Below are 24,598 nucleotides of genomic sequence, written 5' to 3'. Positions count from 1 at the left end.
ACTCACCTCAGCCTCCCAAAGGCGCGGGATTACAGGCTGAGCCACCGAGCCCGGCGGCTGGCGGTTCTTGAGAGGAGAAAGGAGACTCTGAGATGGGTCAGACCTGTGCGAGAGCCTTGCCGGGCCACTCCCACCTCACCTCCCCGTTCACAGAGATGTCTCTTGCCTTCTTAATTAATAAGAGTCACTTGCATCAACTATACAACATCTGTATGTACACACCATCAGCAGTTTGATTCAGGATAGTCTGGGACATCTCTCCTGAAGACTCTTACACATGCCAGACATTGCTTTAAAAGCCTTATGTATATAAAATCATTTTATCTCATAACGTTTTTATGATATTAATATTATTATTCCACTGTGCAGATGGGGACACTGAGGCACAGAGTTACATAATTTGCCCAAGGTCAGTGGCTTATAAGTAGTAGATCTAATCTTTGAATTCAACCATTTGGTTTCAGACTCCATGCTCTCAACTACTGAACGATGCTAACTTTCTTGGGAACAGAGATTATGTTCCAAGTGTGTTGGGACCAAAAACAAGAGGATACTATTTAAATTCCAAGAAGCCATCCTGGCATTTGGAGGGGGGTTAGGCAGGATTCCTTGACTGAGGGTAACTGTTCTGGTTTGGGAAAAAAACCCAGCAGTGGGCTTGGGAAGGAGGAAAGCCACACTTCTTTGCAGGATAATATACAAGGCTGAATTCATCGAGAGTTAGGACTGAGTGAATGTTGGGATGCGTGGCTGGGAATTTGCTGGGAGGCTAATTGGTTTGGCTTCTGCTGCTCAAAGCAGGGAGTGGGGCACTGGGACAAGAGCTTCACCAAATCCTCTGGAAGGGGATTGACTTTGTTGAGGCTGGCTAGGGAGACCTGGCTGAGCTTTGAATTGGGTTTTAAAAAGTGACCCTGAAGTCTGGGAAACTTAGGGACATTTGAGTATTTTTTCCTTAATTTTATTTGAAAACAGTTATAGATTCACGGGCAGTTGCACAGATACTCAGTTTTGATGTATAATACCTAAAATATGGTACAAGCTGTTACCACAATCTACATTCTAGTAAGAGCACCCAGACATTTCAAAAACCCTGCAAGCACTCATCCAATCAGAAGCCAGCAATACCTTGGCCACGCCCTGGCCACACCCAATGCAATGCTTGAAGATGTCACGCTCAGAAGTCTAAGTGGGAAACATGGTTGACCTGGCAGCGCGTCCATTGCATGTGTCAATTAAAAACATGAATTACTGGTGCTTAGTGAGGAAGAATAAAATAATTTGACTAACCTCATGACAAAAATATTTACTAGTAGAGAGTTTGACAAGGTATAGGTATAAGGTAAAGCTAAGTATTATACTATGTGTGTGTGTGTATATACATATATACACACATATATATAATAAATCTAACATTTACTGAGCATTTGCTATGTCCCAGGCACTATTCAAAATGCATCACATACACAATCCCTGCTAATCCTTATAGTAAGTCTCTTCGAAGTAGGAAACTTTATATTCCCATTTTCACACAGCTATTCAGAGAGTCATAATTCACAGTCAGGTCTGATTGATTTTAGAGTTCAAATTCTTACTTCTTGTCTCTGGAGAACTTTGGAAGGATGACCTTGCCTTGGGGTCAAAGCCTAAGGTCATGCTCAATCCAGAGCTGCCCCTTCCCCAGAGGGTCTGACTTTTTCAGGCTTGCTCGGGAAAGGGTAGTGGGCGGGGCCAGGAGGGGTGCGCCCCAGCAGGGGGCGGAGCCCTGGAGGAGAGGGCCGGCTGCCTACCTCGGAAGCAGAATGCGTGGTGCCGGGACAGCGGGTCCAGGAGGCCGGTCTGATTGGGGTAGAGGTAGACGGTTCTCACGCCTGGCTTGTCCCCGCCACAGGAGGGCCGCGGGGCGACGATGGGGTAGCGGAGGCTGCCGTCGGCCAGCCAGCCGGCGTAGCACTTGTCCAGGCCGCGGCTCCAGGCGGCGTAGAGCTGGCCCGTGGAGGCCAGCGTGGCGTTCTGGGATTCACAGAACTGCAGTGCTTCCTGGAAGGTGAACTGCTCGGGGCGTGTGGCGAAGAACACCTCCCCTGGGGGCAGAGGAGGGGGTGGGGTGACCCTCCATGCCCATGGCCAGAGCACTCTTGCTCACACAGGGGCAGAGCTCCCCTGCCCCCACCTCTCCTCGCCAGGCTTCCACACTCGCCCTGGAGCACACTGGGTTAAGCCCAGCCCCCTATCTCAGTCGGGCTCCTTCTTCGACCACTCCCCCTTAGATCTGGGTCAGGGGAAACAGATGACTAAGTGCTCTTGTTTGCTCTGGACTGGGGCTTCCTGGGACCCGGGACCCAGTGGTAAAAAATGCACTGTTTACATAGGAGCTAGGATGAGCTGGCCATTCACAGGGAAACAATTTTCCCTCCTTTCTGATTTATCACGGAGGCATCTGCTCCTGTGGCCAAGACAGGCGGGTGGCCTTGGCACCCTCCACTCTCCAGGTTACCCCTGGCACTTAGCACCGTGACTACTGTGACAGCTGTGGACCTGCCCACATACACTGAGGTGCCTATCCAGCTTGGGGGAAAGAAGCTCACGTTTATCGGACACCTACCTGGGCCAGGTACTTTTCATGTGTTTCTCATTTAATACTCGAAAACGCCTCTGATGTGGGTATAAATCAGCCCCATTTTTTAGATGAGGAAACTGAGCCCTAGAAAGGTTAAATGACTTGGCCAGGGTCCCAAAACAAGTGAGTGGGAAGCTGAAATCTTCCCAGAACACCAGCCTTTCCTAACTTGGGATCAGTGGAATAGGAATTTGGTAATTTTCATTCAGAGTAAAATCAATCAATCAATCAAAATAAAGATCTGTGATTAAATAAGCTTTGGCAATGCTTGCGCATTGTTGGTTAAATAGCGTTAAAGAGGTTTGTTCTCTTTTCCTTCTTTTTTTTTCCTGCAGGACTTCTTAGAGCCTTTGATTTGTTCACAGGTATTGGGACTCTCCAAGAGGCAGATAGAGTATATAACATTTATTTATTTATTTATTTAGAGTCTCACTCTGTCGCCTGGGCTGGAGTGCAGTGGCACACTCATGGCCCCCACATCCTCTACCTGCTGGGCTCAGATGAGCCTTCCGCCTCATCCTTACAAGTAACTGGAACCACAGGCGTATGCCACCATGCCCGGCTAATTTTTTGACTTAAAGTAAAGACGAGGTCTCACCGAGTTGTCCAGGCTGGTCTCAAACCCCTGGGTTCAGGCAATCGTCTTGCCTCTGCCTCCCAAAGTGCTGGGATTACAGGCATGAGCCACCACACCCAGCAACATTTACTTATAATAAGTTGACTTATTTACCCACAGAACTCATTGCTTTGTTAAGGCATCTGCTCACCGGCAGTGCTGAGGGAACCACATGAACTGCCTAGGAGGGAGAGAGGGGCTTCATCTGAGAGAGAGGGCTGGATGGACCTTCTTTTTTTTTTTTGAGGTCTCACTCTGTTGCCCAGGCTGGAGAGCAGTGGCTCAGTCACCACAGTCTTGACCTTCTGGACTCATATGATCCTCTCACTTCAGCCTCCTCCTGAGTAGCTGGGACTATAGAAACCTGTCACCATGACTAGCTAATTTTTCTACTTTTTGTAGAGATGAGGTCTCACTATGTTGCCCAGGCTGGTCTTGGACTCCCGGGTCCAAGCAATCCTCCCGCCTTGGCCTCCCAAACTGCTGGGATTACAAGTGTGAGCTGTAACACCTGGCTGGGCCTTCTTTTGTAAACAGGATGCTTTTTCCACTTGGAAAGCTAGGTGGGAATGGGTTGGAGGGTGGTAATTCTCCCTCTTCCTTGTGTCCCCCTACCCATCTAGGGCCCGAAAAATGAGAATGTAGCCCATACCCTCAAGTCTGTCCACATAGCAGTAGACATCATAGGTCTCTGATGATGGGCGCACGCCGTAGGTCCTGACCCCCGGGCTGCTGTCCTTGTCACCCACACATGGGGTCCGTGGGCTTACGATGGGGTATCTGCAGAGGAGGATGGGAGGGCAAGATAAGGACCTGTTCTGGAGGCTGGAGGATGCAGGGCCCCAGGATGAAGATGGAGACTACTCAGAGCCTTGGGCCAGCGTGTCTTCGGTTGTCTGATGAGATTCAAGCCAAAGTAGTCCCTCATGCAGTGAATTCCCTCAGCAGCTGAGGGCAGGGTCTAGGAGTCCCTGGGGGATCCCTGGCTTCAGAATAGCACTGCTGCATGGAAGGGCACTGGGTCAAGCTGGAGGGGGACGGTGAGGGGGGCTTGAGGAGGACACCCGGCTCGCCCTTCACCTGACGGTCTGGTCCTGCAGCCAGCCAGCGTCACACTGCTCGTAGCCCGCTTCGTAGGCGGCCTGGAGCTGCTCAGGCGAGGCCATGACCGCCCCGGTGTGCAGGCAGGCCTGTTGCGCCTCGTCGAAGGTCAGCGCGTAGCGGGCAGATCCCGGGCGGTAGTGGAACACGACCCCTGTGTGAGGAGGAGAGGGTGAGAAGGAGGGAGAGTCAGGTCCGGGGCCCATGGTGCCCGGTTCTCAAGGCTCCATGGGCATGGAGGGGACCCAGCTCCTTCTGTCTGGCATATTGGATCTATCTGAGCCGAGGTCAGAATCCTCTGGGTGGCTTTGTGAGTATGATGGTGGGTGGTCATCTCTTCCTCCCCTGAGGAGCGGACACCACCAAGGCCTTTGTGGAGACCACACCAGAATGTCCTTCTTGTTCAAGGACTTGAGTTTGGGGAGAATCTGGGCTGTATGCTGTGTAACGCCCCCAGTCATTTATCAAGCACCAGGACTGCCATCATCCTAGAACAGGGTTAGAAGCGTTTTCTGGAATATTTGCCAGGTAGCAAATATTTTGGGTTTTGTAAACTATATGGTTTCTGTTACAACTTGTTGTCCTTCGGTAATCAGGACCCGCTCGGATACCAAAATGCTTGGATGCTCAAGTCCCGGTGTAGTATTTGCATATAATTTATGTACATCCTCCCAGCTACTTTTTTTTTAGGACAGGGCTTCATTCTGTCACCCAGACTGGAATGCAGTAGCACAATCATGGCTCAACACAGCCTTGACTTCCTGGGCTCCAGGCCGCCTACGAAGCAGGCTACGAGCAGTGTGGCACCGACTGGCTACAGGACCAGACCGTCAGGTGAAGGGCGAGCCGGGTGTTCTCCTCAAGCCTCCCTCCCACTGCCCCCGTCTTGCTTCAGACTCCTGAGAAGCTGGGACTACAGGAGCACACCACCATGCCCAGCTAATTTTTCTATTTTTTTTTTTTAAAGATGGATGTCTCACTATGGTTGCCTAGGCTGGTCTCGAACTCCTGGTCTCAAGTAATCCTCCCGCCTCAGCCTCCCCAAATGCTAGGAGTCCAGGTGTGAGCCACCATGCCTGGTCTCTCCTAGCTACTTTTAATCTTCTCTAGATTCCTTATAATACTTAATACAACGTAAATACTATGCAAATAGTTGTTATACTGCCTTGTTTTTAAGTCTGTATTGTCTTTTGTTGTATTTTTTTCTTTTGGCTATCTTCCATCCATGATTGATTGAATCTGAGGATGCAGACCCCCCCCGGATACCAAGGGCCAGCTGAACTCAGCTCTGCTATGGTTGTCCTAAGTTTGCCATAGACAACATGTCCACAAATGGGGATGGCTTTGTTCCAATCAAACTTTACTTGTTTGAATTTTACGTAATAGTCATGTGTCACAGGATATTATTTTTCCTTGACTTGTTACCCTCAACTATTTAAGAATGTAAAAACCATTCTTAGCTCCCGGACCATACAGGTACAGCTAAACTTGGCCCACGGGTCAGTTTACCGACCCTTGTTCTGGAAGGTCAGAGCAGTGAGAGAACTCGGGGTCACCTGCTGCAGTGGTTTCCTGGTGATTCTATTTTGTGGGAATGACTGATGGGGTAAGGAGGAGCCCTGAGCAGAAGGAGTTCCTGTTCTCCATTCCACTGAGATCCACGTGGCACCTTTGCCTTGGTATATACACTGGCTTTTACATACTACTTCATCTGAAGAAACTCCTTCGTGGCAAAAGAGTGTGAAAATGACTGGTTTGTCCAGTCCTCTTTGTTTCACAGATGAGGAGAGCAGGGTCTGAGAGGAGAGAGGCTTGTCACAGGGGCGGGTTAAGTTGAGGGTACAGCCAGGGATGATCCCTCACCCATAGGTCAGTTCTCTCTACCTGTCTCCGATGCATCCCCTGAGGGGCAGGTACTCACCCCCTGGCAAGCGTGGCTGCCCAGGGACCTCAGCTGCCCCAGGGACAGCGGTCACCTGCACCACCAGGTCCTCGCTGGTAAAGGCCGTGGCAGGACCCAGGCCAGGTGTGGATTCCTCAGGAAGGCCCCAGGTGCTGGTGGCCTCTCCAGTCCCGTTCTCGGCCTCAGGGAAGGTGGCGGCCTCTCCATCAGGGGCAAACGTGAAGGGCTCCTCGGGCTCCAGGGAAGTGGAGGGTACGTCGAAGATGGGCTTTACGGTGAGGATGACATTGCCTCGGGCTTCACCCTCCGTGATGTTTCGGGGCAGTGGCAGCTCCACGTCAGGCCAGGTCACCGTCTGGATGGCGATGTCCTCCTCACCCCCTACCCCGAAGAAGTTTTCCGGGATGTCCACAAAGTCTTCACCTGGGGCAGGGGCAAAGACAAGCTTTAGCTGCTCAGCCTGGGACTGCTGGCCTGATGGGGGTGGGGAATGGGCTGGAGGTGAGCATCAGACCCTCTCCTTCCCTGCTGGGGCCGGAGGACAACGGCTGTGTGACAGGTGCTTGGTGGGCACATTGCAGGGGTTCTTGGTTACCGGGTTATTCATTAGAGGAGCCCCCAAAGCTTCAAGATTGCAAAAGAATGTGAGTTACCAGTGGGCAAAAAAAAGCAAAAAAAAAGCTGACTGCTTTTATAATAAAAACATAAAATTTTATATATATTTTGAGATGAGGTCTCGCTGTGTTGCCCAGACTTGTCTTGAACTCCTTGGCACAAGCAGTCCTCCTGCCTCAGCGTCTCAAAGGGCTAGGATTACCGGCGTGAGCCACCACACCTGACTGGCAAGTTGACTACTTATAAAGTTTCCACCCCAACATCCCCTCCTGCTCAACGCCTGCCACCACTTCCCCCATCTCATGAGCATCTTGCTGGACGCCTGATAGTTGTAACTATCCAATGGGACCTGGTAAATGAGTTATAAAGAGAAGTCGTACAACCTTGCAGGAGATGTGGTTCATGAAATGGATGAAGGTGACTTGGGAGAACCGCCTGCCTCATAGCCGCGGACAAAGGAAGGTCTTGCGAGAGTGAAACTACTTCCAAAAAGGTAGTTAGACGGTCAAAAGGTTAAGAGAGGCTTTGGGGAGACATTTTCATTATTTTTGTAAAAATAAATAACTCTCTTCCTGTCCTGTAAGGTCAGGCTGTGAAAATGAAACATGAAATGGGCCGTCCTTGTGTTATAAAAAAACAAAAACTGTCATAAAAATTTGACAGCTCTTCATTTATGTTATTCATTGATTTTTTTTCCTCGAAGAATTAACACAACTATAATTATAACCCAAATTGTGTTAGATATAAGACAAAAAACTTATTTAAAGAGTTTAGTCTTATTTTTCAAAATAAAGTTTCTGCCAGACTTTCCACTACTCTTTTTGTTGTGTTCTCTCTTTTTTTTTTTTTTTCCCTCATCTGTTTGCACTCACTGCAGCCTCACCTTCCAGGGCTCAGGCTATTCTTCCACCTCAGCCTCCCAAGTAGCTGAGACTGTAGGCCAGCACCCCCACACCAACTTGCTATGTTGCCCAGATTGGTCTCGAACCCCTGGACTAGAGCAAACCTCCCGCCTCTGCCGCCCAAAGTGCTGGGATTCTAGACATGAGCACCGCGTCCTGCTACCACTAGTCTTTTCAACGGCACGCTGACTCCGTTTTTAAAAGTGCGTTCAATTTAAAAGGGCGGACAACAGCGCCCTCCTGTGGTCGTATGGGTTCATATCAGGCGCCGGCCGTCTTCCAGGCGGTACCAGCATCTGCACGCTAGACAGATGAGGAAACCGAGGCTCAGAGCACAATAGTAGGTGGCGGAGCTGCGATTCAGACCTGAGAAAGCACAGACTCAAAAGCTCATGCTGTTAACCCTCTTCTGTGCTGGTCCGATGAGACAGGGCTGAGTGCCCTGCAGGCTGCAGCGTCTCTCCCTTAGCGCTTCCTACGAACCAGTGAAAATGGGGGTGGGGGTGGGGAGGAGAGACAGCGCTGAAAACCTGGGGTTCGGTTACCCAGCGGCCCTTTCAAGGGGCAAAAACCAACCCTTCCTTTCCAAGATCTTCTTTTCCCCTGGGCCCCCATTTCAGTGGCGCGACCCCTCCCCTCCCGCCTCCAGCCCCTGCCCCACCTGTGTAGCAGATGGCGTCGTAGCGGGAGGAGGGGTCGGGGTAGCCCGTCTGGTTGGCGTGCAGGTAGACGGTCCTCACGCCCAGGAGGTTGCCCCCGCAGTTGGGCCGGGCCTTGGAGATGGGGTAGCGCACGCTGCGGTCGGCCAGCCAGCCGGCGCTGCACACGTCCATGCCGCCCTGCCAGGCCAGGTAGAGCTGGCCCGTGGTGGCCAGCCGGGCGCCCAGCCGCCGGCACTCGTTGGCGGCCTCCTGGAAGGTGAACTTCTCCGGAGACGTGGCATAAAAGACCTCGCCTGTGAAGGACACAGCCGGCAGGGTGAGGGTCTCCCTCTCCCTCCCTGCCCCGTGCCCCCAGAGATCCACGCCCTTCCGCGAGGTCTCGGGAGTTGGAGTTTGGCCTCTGACTTCCTCAGCCCTGGTCTCATGTGTCTGTATCTCTGAATTTGCCCTTCATTGCCTATGTTCCATCTTTTTTTCTTTTCTGGGCTTTTGGGCAGGACGGCATCAATTTCCTAAAGCCGGGGGACCAAGAAGGCAGCAGCTCAAATGATTGGGCAAAGGATAGAGCAAGTGTGAGAGCCGGGAGGCACATTCTTTCGCCCACAAGCATCTTTGCGGCGTTGGCTGTGTAACTTCTCACCGCTAGGGTCTCTCCCAGGGCTTAAGCAGTATTGACAAAATTTAAATTCTCATGGGAAAAGCGGGCATCAGACTTTGACCCCCTGGAGCAGGGGTTCTCAAACTGGGGTCTCTAGGCCCTGTAGAGTCCATAAAAGCATAATTTGGGGCCAGTGAGTCTTAAAAAATATTTCCAAAAACCTAACAAGGTTGTGCCAAGGGCCCAGGTGGGGCTGGCAGCACTGTAGGGAGGTAGCAGTGGCTGCCCCTACTCAGTGGCTGTTCTGTTTGTCTTTGGTTAGCCAAACGTGGGAACACAAATACTTGGCATCTAGTAGAGGAGTTTGGTCCCTGGGGTGAGAGTGAGGCAGGGAGCTATAGTGATGGGAGAGTTGGGGCCTGCCCTGGTCTCAGAATGTGTCGGTTGGTGGGCTTATCTCCCCAGCATGGAGGTGCTGGACCTTGTGGCTGAGGGGTGTGGTGGGGGGGTGGCAGAGTAGGGATGTCTGAAGGGATAACTGGGTCCAGATGGTGGGAAGGGTGTCACTCATGTGCCTAGGCAATTCTGTCGCCAATATTGGTGCCCTTTATGAAACAGAGAAAAGGTCCTGGATTCCCCCCCGCAGCCCCTGACGCTCTTCAGAACTAGCCCCTTGGGCAGGCCTGGGACAGGGCTGGGTCCTGGTAACAGGGACGCAGAGAGAGGGTGGCTGGGCAGCCAGCACTCGTGGGAACCATGTTTCTGATGGGCCCACCCTGGACAGCCCTGGGGTCCCTTTTGAGGGTGCGATTTGCTGGTGCAGTGAACCTTGGGACAGGGGACAGGGTGCCCAGAGTTGTGAGGGTCCTGGGTGGGAGGGGCCGTCTGAGGTGAGAGACCCCTTGTGACATGAGGCCTTGGGCCCAGTGATGCCACCAGGCAGTTTGCAGATGTGGGGGCCCTTTCCAAAGTGGAGAATGAAGGGTGTAGTCCCCTCCCCGCCCCTTCACGACAGAGGAAGATTGAGTGTGTCAGGCCCTGAGCTGGCACCCTGCACAGAGAAGGCCTGTGTGATCCTGAGTGTCAGTGGGGACTGGGAGGGGGAGGGGCCCTTGGGAAGGGAGCCAGGTGCCACCTGGTGGGCGGGGTGGCCTCACCCTCCATCTCTTCGGCGAAGCAGTACACATCATAGGTCTCATTGGTGTCTCGGATGCCATATGTCCTCACGCCAGGAAACTCATCCTTGTCTCCATAGCAGCCTTCCCGGGGCGTGTGGATGGGGTACCTGCCAGGAACCCAAAGCAGAGGTGTGACATTCAGCGAACAGAGGGAAGATCACGGCCTATGCCCTGAAATCCTCTTCCTTCATAGGAAAAAACAGAGGCTTCACGTTGCATTTTACAATGTCTGCTCTGAATCTGTGAACTGTCTCTCTGTTTTTATAGTTATTCACGATTAAACGCAGCCCCCTCTACTGAATATTTGGTGGTACCAAGTGCACTCTATCAGGGTCCCATAAATCTTTTCTATAAAAGGTCAGATAGGCTGGGCGTGGTGGCTCACACCTGTAATCCCGGCGCTTTGGGAGGCTGAGGTGGGAGCATTGCTTGAACCCAAGAGTTTGAGGCTGCAGTGAGCTATGATGGTGCCACTGCATGCCAGCCTGGGCAACAAGATCCTGTCTCTAAAAAAAAAAAAAAGAAAGCAGAAAAGAAAAAAGAAAAGGCCAGACCATAAATAGTTTAGGTTTTGTAGGCCATAGGGTCTCTGTGATGACCACTCAACTGCCACTGTAGCATGAAGCAACCACAGACAGTATATAAACAAATGGGTGTGGCTATGTTCAATAAAACTTTATTTACAGAAACAAGGGGTGGTTGGACGTGGCCCATGGCCTATGGTTTTTTAGCATTAACCTAATGAGCCAAGTGCTATAATGAATCTATTTTACACTTGAAGAAACTGGGGCTCAGAGATGTTAAATAATTTGTCCAAGGTCACACAGCTTCCAAGGGTTAGAGCTGGAATTTGAGTCCAACTCTTTCTGATGACAAGATGTGGGTTCTTAAACCATGTTAGACTGTTGTCTCATCTTGTTGCTTTAATAGTTAGTGGCTTTTGTGTCCTAAGATCTTTTGCCCACCCTATGACTGCATTGACATTTCCCTTTGTTTTCTTTGTTTTTTTTTTTTGAGTTGGAGTCTCACTTTGTCGCCCAGACTGGAGTGCAGTGGCCGCTCCCGGCCACCGCAGCCTCGACTTGCTGGGCTCCGGTGATCCTTCCGCCTCAGCCTTCCAAGTAGCTGGAATGACAGGCGCGCGCTACCATGCCCGGCTCATTTTTGATTTATTGTAGAGATGAGGTCTTGCCAAGTTGCCCAGGTGGGTCTCGAACCCGCAGGCTTAGGCAATCCACTCACCTCGGCCTCCCAAAGCACGGGATTACAGGCTGAGCCACCAAGCCTGGCTTCCCTTTGTTTTCTTCCTGAGGCTTTGTGGTTCTGGCCATTGCTGCTGGAGCTACAGTCCACCTGAAATGAGCTGTCTCATCTTGTCTCCACAGGCTCATGCACCATGTGCTGGGATTCCTTAAAGTCAGGGCTCTATCTGCTCTGATATTTCCCAGCGGCTACACTGGGGCTATACCAAGAAGCTTAATTTATGTCTTTCCTTATTCAAAACTAAAAGGTTGTAAGGTGGTTTACAAAAATATAGAAAACACTAAAGTTAAAAAACAAAAGCAGAAACAAAACCCAGTAACTGAGAAAATTGTAGTAAAGAAGAAAAATGGGTAGGAAAAATAATGCCGTGTAGAGTAAGGCTGCTAGGAACCACATACTCCGTTGCCAGAGCAAATAACAGGGATTTGTGTCGGGTCATTGAACGCCTTGTTGAGCACAGCATGGCCTTGACGCCTAACCTGGGCAGGCCATGGTGTCACGCTGACACCAGCTCGGTGCTGGTCAACATTCCACCCCATCACCTGGCCCACTGCCCTGTGGCCTCTGACCCTTGGCCTCCCAGCCCTGATGTCCACTCTGCAGGTGGCTAGGGCTCACCTGACGGTCTGGTCGGCCAGCCAGCCCGCGTCACACTGGTGGAAGCCATCCTCATAGGCGGCCTGCAGCTGCTCGGGTGTGGCGATGATGGCGCTGTTCTGCAGGCAGGCCCGCTGTGCCCTGTCGAAGTCGAGGGTGTAGCGTGTGGAGATGGCTCTGTAATGGAACACGATACCTGCAAGACATGTGCACACGGGCATCAGGCACAGTCTCCAATCGTTGAGGCCCCCACAGGATTGTGGCAATTGTCAAAGGGACCTTAGAACTGTCTGGTCCAGGCTGATGCCCGACTCCCCCTGTATATTTGCTGAGTTCACTGGAACACCCTGTAATGGGGAACTCACTTCCTCCCAAGGCATTCCTTTTTGAAGACTTAGGATAATTTCAATAATTGGAAAGTTCTTTGATTTGAACTGAAATCTGTCTCCTTATAATTTTTTCTTGTCACTCCAGGACCTCATATTTCTTTAGGGAAAGAGACACTCAGTGTCACCTGCAGCCTCAGCCCAGGGGCATTCTAGTAGGAGCTCTGTTTACGGGGCACCTAGGAGTGGACCGTCTTTGACGGTGTCTCCCACCTAGCTCTGGGAAATATAGGGTGCAGACCAAAGTCCCAAAGGTAAACAAGAAACCAACCGTTCTCCTTGGACTGTAGAGAGAGAGGAGACCAGAGAGTCTCCAGCCCTTTCTTTGGCTTTTGAAACTGAGAACGAGAGGAAGGGAAAAGGCACCTGGCAGAAGTGTCAGGAGACTGTTCGGACTCACTTCTAGGGTAACCTCAGGCAAGACTTAACCCCAGCTTGTGCTTGTCTGTAAGGTTGATCACAAGGCCCACAGAATCACAGGATTGTTGTGAAGAACTCACTGTCATTTATCCATGACCGTGGCCAGATAGTATTTAATTCTCCCAGAAGTTCAGAGAGAATAATATTACCAGCTCCATGTTACAGAAGAAGCCACTGAAGTGATGGAACTTGACTAAAATGCAAACAGGTGCCTGGAGGAGCAGCTTGAAAGCCAGCCTGTCTGTGCACGCACTGGTGAGGAGACCCTTCCGGCTCTTTCTGCGGATGAAGCAGCGTCCCAGCGGGAGGCTCTTACCTTTCACCACGACCTCGAGGGTGGCCTCGCTGTCCTCGATGCCATGCATCACCTCGCAGCGATAGACCCCAGAGTCATTGAAGCGCAGGCTCTGGATTTCCAAGGTGGCGTCGCTGGGGATCGCCGGGTAGTTGGGCAGCGAGACCTTGTCTTGGTAGGCGCTGTTGACCCGCACGCGTCCTTCGGTGGCCACCAGCAGGACCACTTCCTTCTCCTTGGAGAGGCGGCTCCACTTGATTCTCGGGGTGAGGGGGGCGGTGGAGGGGGCGGTGGTCACAGGGTGCATGGGGTCGATGAAGTAGCAGGGGATGGTGAGGGAGGCCCCCAGGAGGACCCTCAGTGGGGACGGCTGGGGGATGCTCACACTTAGCGAGTTGTCATGGTCTGTGTGGAAGGGGTGGGGTGGAGACAGACATGTTAGTGCCCAGAGAGAACCCCCCAGCCTCCCCGTCCATCCTTCTGGAAATGCCCTCTTCCGAGAGACTAAAAGCCAGCAAGTGTGTCTGTGTCTATGATGGGGACACTCTTGTGTTATATGGGGATTCCCAGGAAACCTTGCAACACTCCTCCCAGGGTGGCATTCCTCAAGACCTCTGGCCTCTGTGCCTCAAGACAGAAACTATGGAGTCAGAAAAGGGTTCGAGAGGAGGGCGGAGGAAACACTCTGTTTCTCAAACTGGGGTGCCCCGGGGGATGCCAAACCATGAGATAAATAGGTCTCATCTTCTTGAGGTGACAGATTAGCTCAAAGATTTTGGGAGAAATTATTTAGGGGTAGAAAAAAAATATTATGAGGTATAAGAATAATCTACACAACATTAAAGTGAGCACACAAAACTTCCAAAATATGTGCCATTTGGAGAGGTGTGCTTTGGGCTCTAGACTAACCTTGCAGGGGGACAAGTCATTCTCTTCTGCTGTTCGGGGGTTGAGGGACCCCAGGTGGAGAGGTAGCAGAGAAGATCAGACATCTTAGTTTGCAAAGAGTCAGATGAGGGGTAGGGGATGGAATAGGACTCGACACCGAAAAACTCAGTCGAAGTTATCTCCCTTAGACCCAGGCAAGAGAGGAGCAGATTGCTAGGGAAGGTGCAGTATGTTTACCCAATCCTGTTAGAAGAGAAAGATCTGCTTGGAATGGAAAAGAAACAGTGCCTCCTCCCCCAAATAGCATCTTTCATGGTGAATCATAAATGTATGAAACCCTTTCTGTCAGGAGAGCCTACAGGTTGAAATAAAAATGTTTCAGATATTTGTGGGTGGAAGGTACATAACAGAACAGGGAAAGAGGAGCCAGGACTGTCTGGAATCCAGCCTTGATCTTCTGAAGTCCAGGACAGTCCCCCAGCCCCTTCCACAGGCATCTTCCTTTCAATGTGTGGCCCTCGCACCCTCAGACATGGCTTGGCTAGCAGGGGTGGCTCTCAGGAGAGATCCAGTAGGGAATGTGGTACTCAACTTGGCAGTGTATAAAGCCTTCACACAACCCTAGTTACCACCCCAGGTACAGCCAGGGCCTGGATATCTGAGTCACTGAAACAGTACAAACGAAGGCCCATATGCCACATGCAAACGTTATCAATCAGGCCATAGATGGTTAAACACAATAGGTTCTGTCTTCCTACTAGAAAATTATACCTCTCAAAATGTACCACAAAGTCAGATTTCAATGTAGAATTCTTGGATTTCTACATTTGGATGTGGTGGCTGTGGGGAAGAGGGGGAGCAGGACCCCTAATTCCCCCCACTGGCTCCCACTGTGAGGGGGTCTCCCGCACACACTGTGCTTATTTCAGCCCACACATCCCAGCTCTGCCCAAACCCCATTCAAACGGCCACTCCCTAACCCTTCCCTAGGACCCAGGGGTGCCTTCCACTTAGGGGTGTGGTATCCTCGTAGGAGGATGGACCCATGCAGTCCCTCAACGTGGCTTGGGCCCACTTGGACAGGGATTGTTGGGCATCTTGGGTACCCAGAGTGTCTTCGAAAGGAGGAGTGCAGATCTGGGTGGACATGGCCCATGGGTGCTACAGACTCCTCTTTTGGGGAGAATTGAGGCTAGAGGAGGTCAGAGCAGGGTTCTCTCTTGCCTGGGTCTAAGGGAGATAACCTTGACTTTGGAGTCAAGCACCTCAAGGTCAGTGGAAGGTTTGTTTACTTGGTTCAGGGCTTGTCTAGCAGAACTGCAAGGGGGACCCAAAAAACTCCAAAATTTACTTATAAAAAATTGTGTTTTTAATCATACATGTTTACACTTCAATCAGCTTCAAAATACTCTCCATTTGATGCAATCCACCTATTGAGATGCTTTTCCCACTGCTCAAAACAGTTTTTGAACTTGTCAATTTGGATGCCTTTTAGTGCTCCTGCTGTTTTTTGTTTCACCTCTTCCATATTGGCAAAATATTTCCTTTTAAGAACTTTGTCTCATCCAGAGAAACAAAAAAAAAATTGCCCAGGGCGAGGTCAGGTGAATATGGAGGGTGGGGGATGGGAGTCATGACATTTTTGGTCAAAAACTGCTGAACATGCCAGGCGCAGTGCCTCATACCTATAATCCCAGCACTTGGGAGGCCAAGATGAGAGGATTGCCTGAGCCCACGGGTTCAAGATCAACCCGGGCAACTTGGTGAGGCCTCATCTCTACAATAAATCAAAAACTTAGCTGGGTGTGGTGGCATGTGCCTATAGTTCTAGCTACTTGGAAGGTTGAGGTGGAAAGACAGCCTGAACCCAGCAGGTCGAGGCTGTGGTGGCCGTTGAGCGTGCCACTGCACTCCAGCCTGGGAGACTAAAGTGAGACGCCAACTCAAAAAAACTCCCCTCTCAAAAAACTGCGGAACACTAAGCACAGTGTAGACAGGTGTGCTTATAAATGACCCATCATGAAATGGGCAAATGAGTTCAAAGAATCTCCAAAAAAAATTCACTGAAGCTGAGTGCAGCTTCTCACAACACTAACTGGTACTCTAATGCCAATGGGTTCCCAGAACACTTACCTAGTGAGAGAACCTGTACTACAAGGGGCCCACTCTCCAAAAAGTAATTCCACCTTTTTTGGGTCCCCTCTCATATACCTCTTGCCTGCTGTATGCCTGAGACCAGGCTGGGGACTTCCTGAAGGTAGTTTGCCAAAAAGCCAAAGACCTATCGATTCATGGGGGCATCTCTCAGACTACCTTCTCTTCTTTGTTGCCCCATCCTATCCTCCCAGGGCAGCTAATCTCTCCATTTGTTGGACTATGTTCTGCCCTTAGTCCAAGCTCACTATGCAGTCCTAGGTGAGATCCATGGAGAGAAGGATTCTGGGAAGGAGAACACTGCTGGGAGCTCTCCCTGCCAGCTGTCTGGGCTTGAGGGCAGCCAGGAGCAGTGTTATCTGAGCCAGGCTCCTGGATGTGTGTGTGTGCCTGCACATGGGTGCTCTCCCACTGTAGTTATGCTTGCACCCATAAGGGAGAGGCAGAAAAAAGGCCAGGAAAGGGGAAATTATATCCATGGGACTAGCAGCACCAGGTTCAGTACCCAGTATTCAGAACACAGTACTCAGGTCTATTGAATAAATGAGCCATGCATGAGAATTTCCTCACCTGAAACTTCTACTGAGAAGGCTGCAGCGATGACCCTCAGAGTCACAAAAACCAAGAGTAAAGTGGTCATAGTTCACCTGGAAGAAGGGAGGCAGAGGCATTATTGGGCATGGTGAGGTCAAGGAGGGTCAAGTGACATTCAACACAAGGCAATAACTCTATACTCAAGGATCTCAAATCACATCCAGATAAGAAGGCTGCATGTGGTTTGTGAGACATTTTTCCCAAGAATCCTTTCCTCATAAAACCTTCCCAGATTTCTCAGTTTAATTCCAGGCATCAGGCTGATAAAACTCAACTTCCACCTTTCAGCCAGTGAAGGCTCATCCTAACGAACTCCTATGATGGCTAATTTTATGTGTCAACTTGACTGGGCCACAGGGTGCCCAGATATTTGGTCAGAAATGGTCTGGGTGTGTCTATGAGTGGGTTTCTGGGTGAGATCAACATTTGAATCGGTAGACTGAGTAAAATGGATTGCCCTCCCTAATGTGGGTGGGCCTTATCCAATCAGATGAAAGCCAGAATAGAACAAAAGGCTGATCCCCCCTTGGAATTCTTCCTGCCTCATGGCCTTTGAACTAGGACATTGCTTTTTCCTTCTTTTGGACTTGAACTGAAACACCAGCTCTTTCTGGGTCTCAAGTCTATCAGCCTTCAAACTGAAATGACCCCATCGATTCTCCTGGGCCTCAAGACTTCAAACTTGGACTAGAACTACAGCACTAGCTCTCTTGGGTATCCAGTTTACCAATTCATCCTGAAGATCTCGGAACTTGCCAGTCCCTCTAATTGCATGAGCCAATTCCTAATAAGGAATCTCTTTCTGTCTCTCATATATACACGTGTGTGTGTGTGTGTGTGTGTGTGTGTGTGTGTGTGTGTTTGTGTGTTTATATCTCCTGTTGGTCTGTTTCTGAGAGAATCTTGACTAATACAATCCTCCAGGCCCCGAGAAAAGTTGAGTTACCCAAACCTTGCTAATAAAAGCTAGGCCCGCCATCAACTTTAAATCCAGGGATCTTGTGTGTTTTAGAATGGACTATGCATCAAGGTTTCAGGCAAGATTCAGGGTCCTGGTTCAAGTCAGGGAGGGAATTCCCATCACCTAGAGAGAGTTCTTTTTTTTTTTCCTCTATTGAAGCATTTTGCATCCCTAGGAAAAGAATCCCAATATTTTCCCTCCTGTGTGTTTCCATCTTGCTTCTCTGTGGTCCATGATGCCAGCTGAGGCTGTCAGTACAATGAAACCAGATTGGTGGGATGGGAGCAGTTTATTCTGCCATTTTTCTAGATCTTTGAGTTGTACATCAAATGTGGGGTTGATCAAGCCACACTTGTTTAACCTGTCTGTGAGGTTTACAACAATTTTTCCTGCTTTGTGATCAATGATTTCAGATTTGCCAGTGTAACCATACTTCGTCCTCATAGTTAGAACTCAGACAATGACTTTGGAGCATGATCTGATAAGAACCTGGTGTCTGAGTCTCTATTTGGCATTGTTGATGCTCTTGAGAGCATCAGCCAGGACATTCATGTGCACTTCGATGGTGGCACGGAAAGATGGTGGAAAGCCACCTAGAGAGTTCTTGAGGAGGCTGTGAGATGAACAGATGAGTAATTTAGGAAAAAAGTGGGGCCTAGGATCCCTGTAGCCTTCAGCTGGCTCAAACGATGAGTTCATGTGAATTAGAAAAACATGACTTTCTTATTGTCATCTGCTGGAAAGCTGTCACGATAAGTTTGTCACAAATCTGTGACCACCACCACATAAAGGGCATCCCCTGCATAGTTGGGACCCTGACTCCAGTTGGGCCCCCGACTCCAGCACAGGTAGACTCAAGAAGTCCCAACTGAATGTATTTGTTTTTTTTTGTTTGTTTGTTTTTGTTTTTGAGTTGGAGTCTCACTTGGTCGCCCAGACTGGAGTGCAGTGGCCGCTCCCGGCCACCGCAGCCTCGACCTGCTGGGCTCCGGCGATCCTTCCGCCTCAGCCTTCTGAGTAGCCGGAATTACAGGCATGTGCTACCACGCCCGGCTGATTTTTTGATTTATTGCAGAGATGAGGTCTCGCTGCTCAGGCGGGTCTCGAACCCGTGGGCTCAGGCAATCCACTCACCTCGGCCTCCCAAAGGCGCGGGTCCCAACTGAATTTATAGGAGATCACCCAGAGCAGTGGTGCTCTACCTCAGCTGCACATTGAAACCATCTGCCCTTCAGTCTTGACCTCAGGACCTTTTAAAGCTTCCCAGAAGTCTAAGGTGAAGCCAAGACAGCACTGCTGGCCTATATGGTGTGTCTAGGGCACCTCCTGGGACTTGCACTCCATGACACATGCCTAGTGATGTTCCCCCAGTTGTGAACCTGCATGGGCACCTACCTTACCTTCCTTCTAGTCAGTGAGCACTGACTTTTGGTTTAAGAGGTGTTTTTGGTTTTGCTTTTTTTTTTTTAGGATTGCCCAGGCTGCAGTACAGTGACATGATCACGGTTCATTGTAGCCTCAACCTCCTGGGCTCAGGTAATCCTCTCACCTCAATCTCCCAAGTAGCTGGGACTACAAGCACATGCCCCCATGCAGGCCTGGCTGATTTTTTATTTTTTATTTTTTGGTAGAGACGGGTCCTCCTATGTTGCCCAGGCTGATCTCCAACTCCTGGGCTCAAGATCCTTCTGCCATGGCCTCCCAAAGTGCTGAAACGACAGACATGAGCCACAGCACCCAGCCTGAGGGGTGTTTGCATCACAAAGAGGGAAGCCCTTGGAGAGATGGAGGACCTGGAACTAAAGAAAAGGTGGCGCTGTCAGAGGCTGAGGCAGTGCCCTTGGGCTTCTCCAACCTCAGCTCTGTCAGAGTCTGATGGCCCAGCAGGTGTCGCTCTTGGCTCAGTCACCATCGGCTGAGGCTAATTGAATTTTGGGTTGAGGGAGCACCCCAAGAGCCCCTGGGCCCAGGAGGGGTACAGGCTGGGGGCACTGGTGTTCCTATCGGAAACCATCTGGGGTGTGGGCATGGGCAGCGCAGGCCCAGGATGTTGGGTGACCCTTTCCTGCCTGTTTGAGTGTGGCATCTTTCTACCACCTAAGCTTCACTCATGCCACATATACTGTTCACCCAAGAAATGAAAGGGCTGTCTGTGTGAGTGCCACTGAGGGCATAGGGATGAATGCGTGAGCCACGTCGCCCTCACCCTGGAGGAAGTCTGGAAAATCCCAAAGTTCTGAGAAGCAAGTCCTTGTTTCTCCTTAGGGATTTTTCTACTTAGATGTTGCCTTTAAAAAAAAGGTCTCGGGCTCCAGGTCTGGCGTAGTGAGAGGCCGCTGAGGTGTGAAGCTCTGGTTCAAGCCCTGTGTGACTGGGAAATAGTTCCCCAGAGGTTAGAGGGTAAGGTGTCCTCTCCATGCTGTGGAGGGGCCTGGACCTGTGGGCCCCTCTCTTCCCAGAGCCTCAGGGATTCATTTTCAGACACAAGGCCTGCTGTTCTTCTCTCAGAACACCCTTCATTGGGAAGTTTTGTGTATGTTTTCGGAGCTGTGTTTCTTGCCTCACTCTCTGAACAAACTGGACATTGTCCGGGGATGCAGGAGTTCTCTGTGGGCTTGGACGGCTCTGTTTTTCTCCCTGGCCTAGACCAGGAAATGAGAAGGAATGAAAGAGGGGGTGAGGATAGGGATGGGGTGGAGTGAGCAGAGAAACTAATTTTATTTCTTCATCTTTTTTAAAAGACAAACTTTGGGATAGAAATATCGCAATAAATATGCTCTTGTGTTTGTGTGTGTTTTCTCAGCCGTAAAGAAAATAGGGAGAAATTCCATTCTGTCTGGCTTCCAAGTGTCTCCAGGACTCACTGAGTCTTTTATGTGAGGAGACCGATTTTGCCAGCCCAAGTCCTAGCACAGCTCTGTCTACAGGGAGGCCTTTCTCCATGGGGATCAAAATTAGGTGGTGACAAGGGGGACTGCATGGCTGGGGCAGAGGAAGAGGGCAGAGGAGCCTGAAACGAAGTAGAAAGAGGAGTCTGAGGAGTAGGAAGTAGATGCTAGGGAAGATGGGTGAGAGCCATGTGTGTTGGGTTGATCCTTCAGGAATCGGTTTTCTCGTAGGGAATTATTAGGAGATTTGACAGGGGTAAGTAAAGTTCTGTGAACCTGAGTTGAGGTTGTGTGTGTGTGCACACGTGTGTTCTGCAGCTGGAGACAGGAAAACCCTTCACCTCCAGCTAGACTCCATCCCTTGGTTGTTCCCTGGCCAAGGATTCCTCTTCCAGCACCATGTACAGTGGAGGCTCTCAGACCTGGATCCCAGTCCTGGCTGGCCACCTACTGCTTAGTCATATAGGACCCGCCCCATGGCTATTTCAAAGATGGAGTGAGACAGGGTGACAGCCACCTTCCCTCCCCCAGGCCAGGTACAGTGTCTCTGGCTTTGCACCCAGCATGGAGCTGGACACTCAGCAGGCATCCATCAATACTCCTACCTCCCTGATCGTCAGGCCTCAGGGAGTCTCTCAGAATTTGGGGATTAGAGGAGAGTTTAGTCGTTATAGGGAGGCTACCTGTGCTGGGGTGAGGGCTGGACTAGATGACTTTTTATAAATAACAAAACTGCTTTCATTTCAAAAACAACATTACTACACTACCAAACATTTGGCAAAGAGGGAAAAGCAGGAAAAAAATTACCATCATCCCCAATCCTAAGCCAACCATTATTAGTGTTTTGATAGTTTTCCTTCTAGTCTTTTTCCTCGGGCATCTACCTGTGTTTTTTGTAATCTTTTTGCATCCTATTTGCCTTTTCCATATACCACAATGAACCAAATGACTTTTTGCTGTTGTTGCTCCTTCAGAAATGATGCTCATGGTGCTTTACAATCATGACCTCCCTGCCAGGGGTCCTGTCTATGTGGCCTTGGTAGGTGGTCTTCAGCCTCTGATTAAATGGCAGGTGCTCATTCCTTCACAGAGTGACCCATTCCTATGACTGAGCAGCTCTAATTGTTTCAAGATCCTTCAAGGTGGAGTCAGAGGCCAGGCATGGTGGCTTATGCCGCTAATCCTAGCACTTTGGGAGGCTGAGATCAGGAGTTCGAGATCAGCCTAGGCAATATAGCAAGACCTCATCTCTATTATATAGATGTGTGCGTGTGTCTATTATATATACATATGTATAGAGGTGGAGTCAGAATGGCCCACCTCTATTATAATTTCCACCCCATGAGTCCCGCCATCACTGGCCACACAAAACATGCCCGCTCCTCTTTTACTGAATGCATGACAGATCTTCAGGTATCCAATCTGTTCTCCTGCCTGCTGTTCCTCCATTGAGACATCCCTGGTCCCTTCAACCAATCCTTCCTCATGAGACTTTCAGACTTTTCTTTCCTCCCTGGAGCCATAGAAGGTCAGAGCTGGAATAGACCTTTGTGAACATCAAGTCCAACTTCTTCATTCTAAGATGAAAAAATTGAGGCCCAAGAAGGTTGAGTTGCCCATGGCAATATGATAGGTTGGAGATGGAACCAAAACCAGAAGCCAGTGATAGGGGGCCTGATCCTCATAATTCCCATGGTTAGCGACCTTCAAAAGGTAGTAACTGTGTCTGTCTTGTTCTTCACTGTCTCCCTGGCATCCAGTATTGTAAGAGAGCAGTTAGGAAATGTATGCAGAATGAATGAATAAAATGGTCACACATCTTAGAAGTCACCTTTTCAGCCCTAGGCCTCTGGCAGGGAGGGGTGGGGCCAGAGGCTCACATGTGTTGCGTGCTGAGGTGGTGCTCAGCCCAGTGAGGTAGACCACTTCCGCTTTAAGTTCAGTAGGTCTCAGCTAGAGATACACTGCTCGCTTACGATGTGCATGGCTGCAATGACTAGTGATAGCACTTCAGTGTGGCGTGTGACTTTCGGGGGCCACAGTCCACATGCAGCCCAGAGGATTAACAATCAGGGTCCTTCCTTCTCAGGGATCCAAGAAGAACCAGCGTTGTGTTAGAACATCTCTTTCCACCATCCTGTTCATTGACATCACATGGGCAGCTTGAAATTTGTTGTGATGGGAGTATTTACACCACAGAAATCAGCAGACACTACAAACAAGGTGAGAGCTCTTTTTTCTTTTTCTTTTTTCCCTCTTGAGAGTTGATTTGCCAGGACATTACTGTAAATAACTACCACCATGTACCACATAACGACATGTCGGTCAACAATGGACTGTATATATGACGATGGTCCCATTAGACTCTAATAGAGCTGAAAAATGCCTATTGCCTGGTGACACTGTAGCTGTTACAGCATCATAGCAGGATGATTTCATTTTAAAAGTAAACGTAATATAGTCTAAGTATGCTGTGTTTATAAAGTCTATAGTAGTGTACCGTAATGTTCTAGGCTTTCACACTCACCACTCACTCACTGACTCATCTGGGGAAACTTCCAGTCCTCCAGGCTCCATTCATGGTAAGTGCCCTAGACAGGCATCTAATTTTAAATCTTTTACTGTTCCTTTTCTATATTTAGATACACAAATTCTTATCATTGTATTACAACTGCCTACAGTAGTCAGTATAGTAACATGCTGCACAGGGTTGTGACTTAAGAGCAACAGGCTATCCCATATAGCCTTGGTGTGTTGTAGACTAGACCATCTAGGTTTGCATAAGTTCACCACGTGATGTTTGCACAATGACAACATCGCTTGATGACGCGTTTCTCAGAACATATCCCTGTTAAGTGATGCACGATTATAATAGTAAATAAGGAAAAAGGCTGGGGGAAGGATAACGGGAGCTACTCTTTTCCCACCCAACAAAGTCTCATTCTCCATTCATTGTGCCATCCTGCATGTGTCCCTGGGGATGCTGAAGTGGGCTGTGAAACCAAGGCCAGTTTACCAGCCCAAGGGCAGGGCAGGGCCGTGTTCATCTCCATGTCATGTGCTCCGCCCAAGCCCAAGCCCAACGTCAGTGCAGACTCTGCAGCTGTGTATTGGATACCTAAATGCATTTCCCTCCTCCCCGCCCCCTTCGCTGCAGCCTTCCGACTCCTCCAGGGAGCCGTAGTGGGCTGTGCCTCCCCCAGATATGACTGCTTCTACATTCACGTTAGCAGCTGATTTTTCTCCTATTGTTTTATGTTTGCTAACTTTGCCTCACTACACAAACTGTGACCTCCTTGAGGAGAGTCTATAATACACAGTGATTTATCACAGAAACAAAGAACTGAATACCACATGCTCTCACTTATAAGCGGACCCTGAGCATTTACCATAATACTATAAGAAAGGGATAGGCAGTAGCTGGAAACTGCCGGGGAAGGGTGGGGGTATATCACATTAATAAGTGTACTTGATCTCAAACCAGGCAAAGTGGGGACCAAATGGAGGCCCAAACTTTACCTGTACTATGATCACTTGTATACCTAATCCTGAATTGTACCCTACATCTTTAAAATAAAATAAATTTAAAAAAGAAAAGGAAATCAAGCCTTAAATTCAAAAAACAAAACAAAAAACCCTCTGTGTTAACTCATATAGTGCCTGGAACAACAAAGAAAATCTTGTTGGATGACTAGAATTTGGTAGACTGGTAAACCAGTAAGATTTGCAAGTGGCTGGGTCCCTGATTTAAATACTGGAGGATGGATTCGAAAGGCAAGGACCACTGTCACTTATCAGCAGCCTAATCTCCCAGCAGTGCCTCTTCTTTGGTGACTGACTCATGGACAAGATCATCTTCAAAGCTGTGCAAGCCGGGCTCGGCGGCTCAGCCTGTAATCAGGTGAGTGGATTGCCTGAGCCCACGGGTTCGAGACCCGCCTGGGCAGCGAGACCTCA

The 24,598-nt window shown here is 49.8% G+C and overlaps 1 protein-coding gene across 1 annotated transcript in view; it reads right to left on the bottom strand.

The window, feature by feature from the left end:
• The window catches only part of ACAN (aggrecan), a 72,515-nt gene that overhangs the window by 25,067 nt on the left and 22,850 nt on the right, over nucleotides 1-24,598 (bottom strand). Inside the window, exons 2-10 of the mRNA XM_008070609.2 lie at nucleotides 16,769-16,845; nucleotides 13,178-13,561; nucleotides 12,077-12,251; nucleotides 10,175-10,302; nucleotides 8,419-8,712; nucleotides 6,259-6,663; nucleotides 4,317-4,491; nucleotides 3,889-4,016; nucleotides 1,791-2,084 (exon numbers count right to left, since the gene is read on the bottom strand). Of these exons, the coding sequence (XP_008068800.1) occupies nucleotides 1,791-2,084; nucleotides 3,889-4,016; nucleotides 4,317-4,491; nucleotides 6,259-6,663; nucleotides 8,419-8,712; nucleotides 10,175-10,302; nucleotides 12,077-12,251; nucleotides 13,178-13,561; nucleotides 16,769-16,838 (2,053 nt within the window). The 5' untranslated portion in view covers nucleotides 16,839-16,845. The remainder of the gene's footprint in view (nucleotides 1-1,790; nucleotides 2,085-3,888; nucleotides 4,017-4,316; nucleotides 4,492-6,258; nucleotides 6,664-8,418; nucleotides 8,713-10,174; nucleotides 10,303-12,076; nucleotides 12,252-13,177; nucleotides 13,562-16,768; nucleotides 16,846-24,598) is intronic.

The sequence above is a fragment of the Carlito syrichta genome, unplaced genomic scaffold, assembly GCF_000164805.1.
Source record: "Carlito syrichta isolate Samal-C Ts95f unplaced genomic scaffold, Tarsius_syrichta-2.0.1 Scaffold313872, whole genome shotgun sequence".
Classification (NCBI taxonomy): domain Eukaryota; kingdom Metazoa; phylum Chordata; class Mammalia; order Primates; family Tarsiidae; genus Carlito; species Carlito syrichta.
The sequence above is the reverse complement of the archived record's forward strand: the minus strand, read 5'-3'. Positions and strand labels throughout refer to the sequence as shown.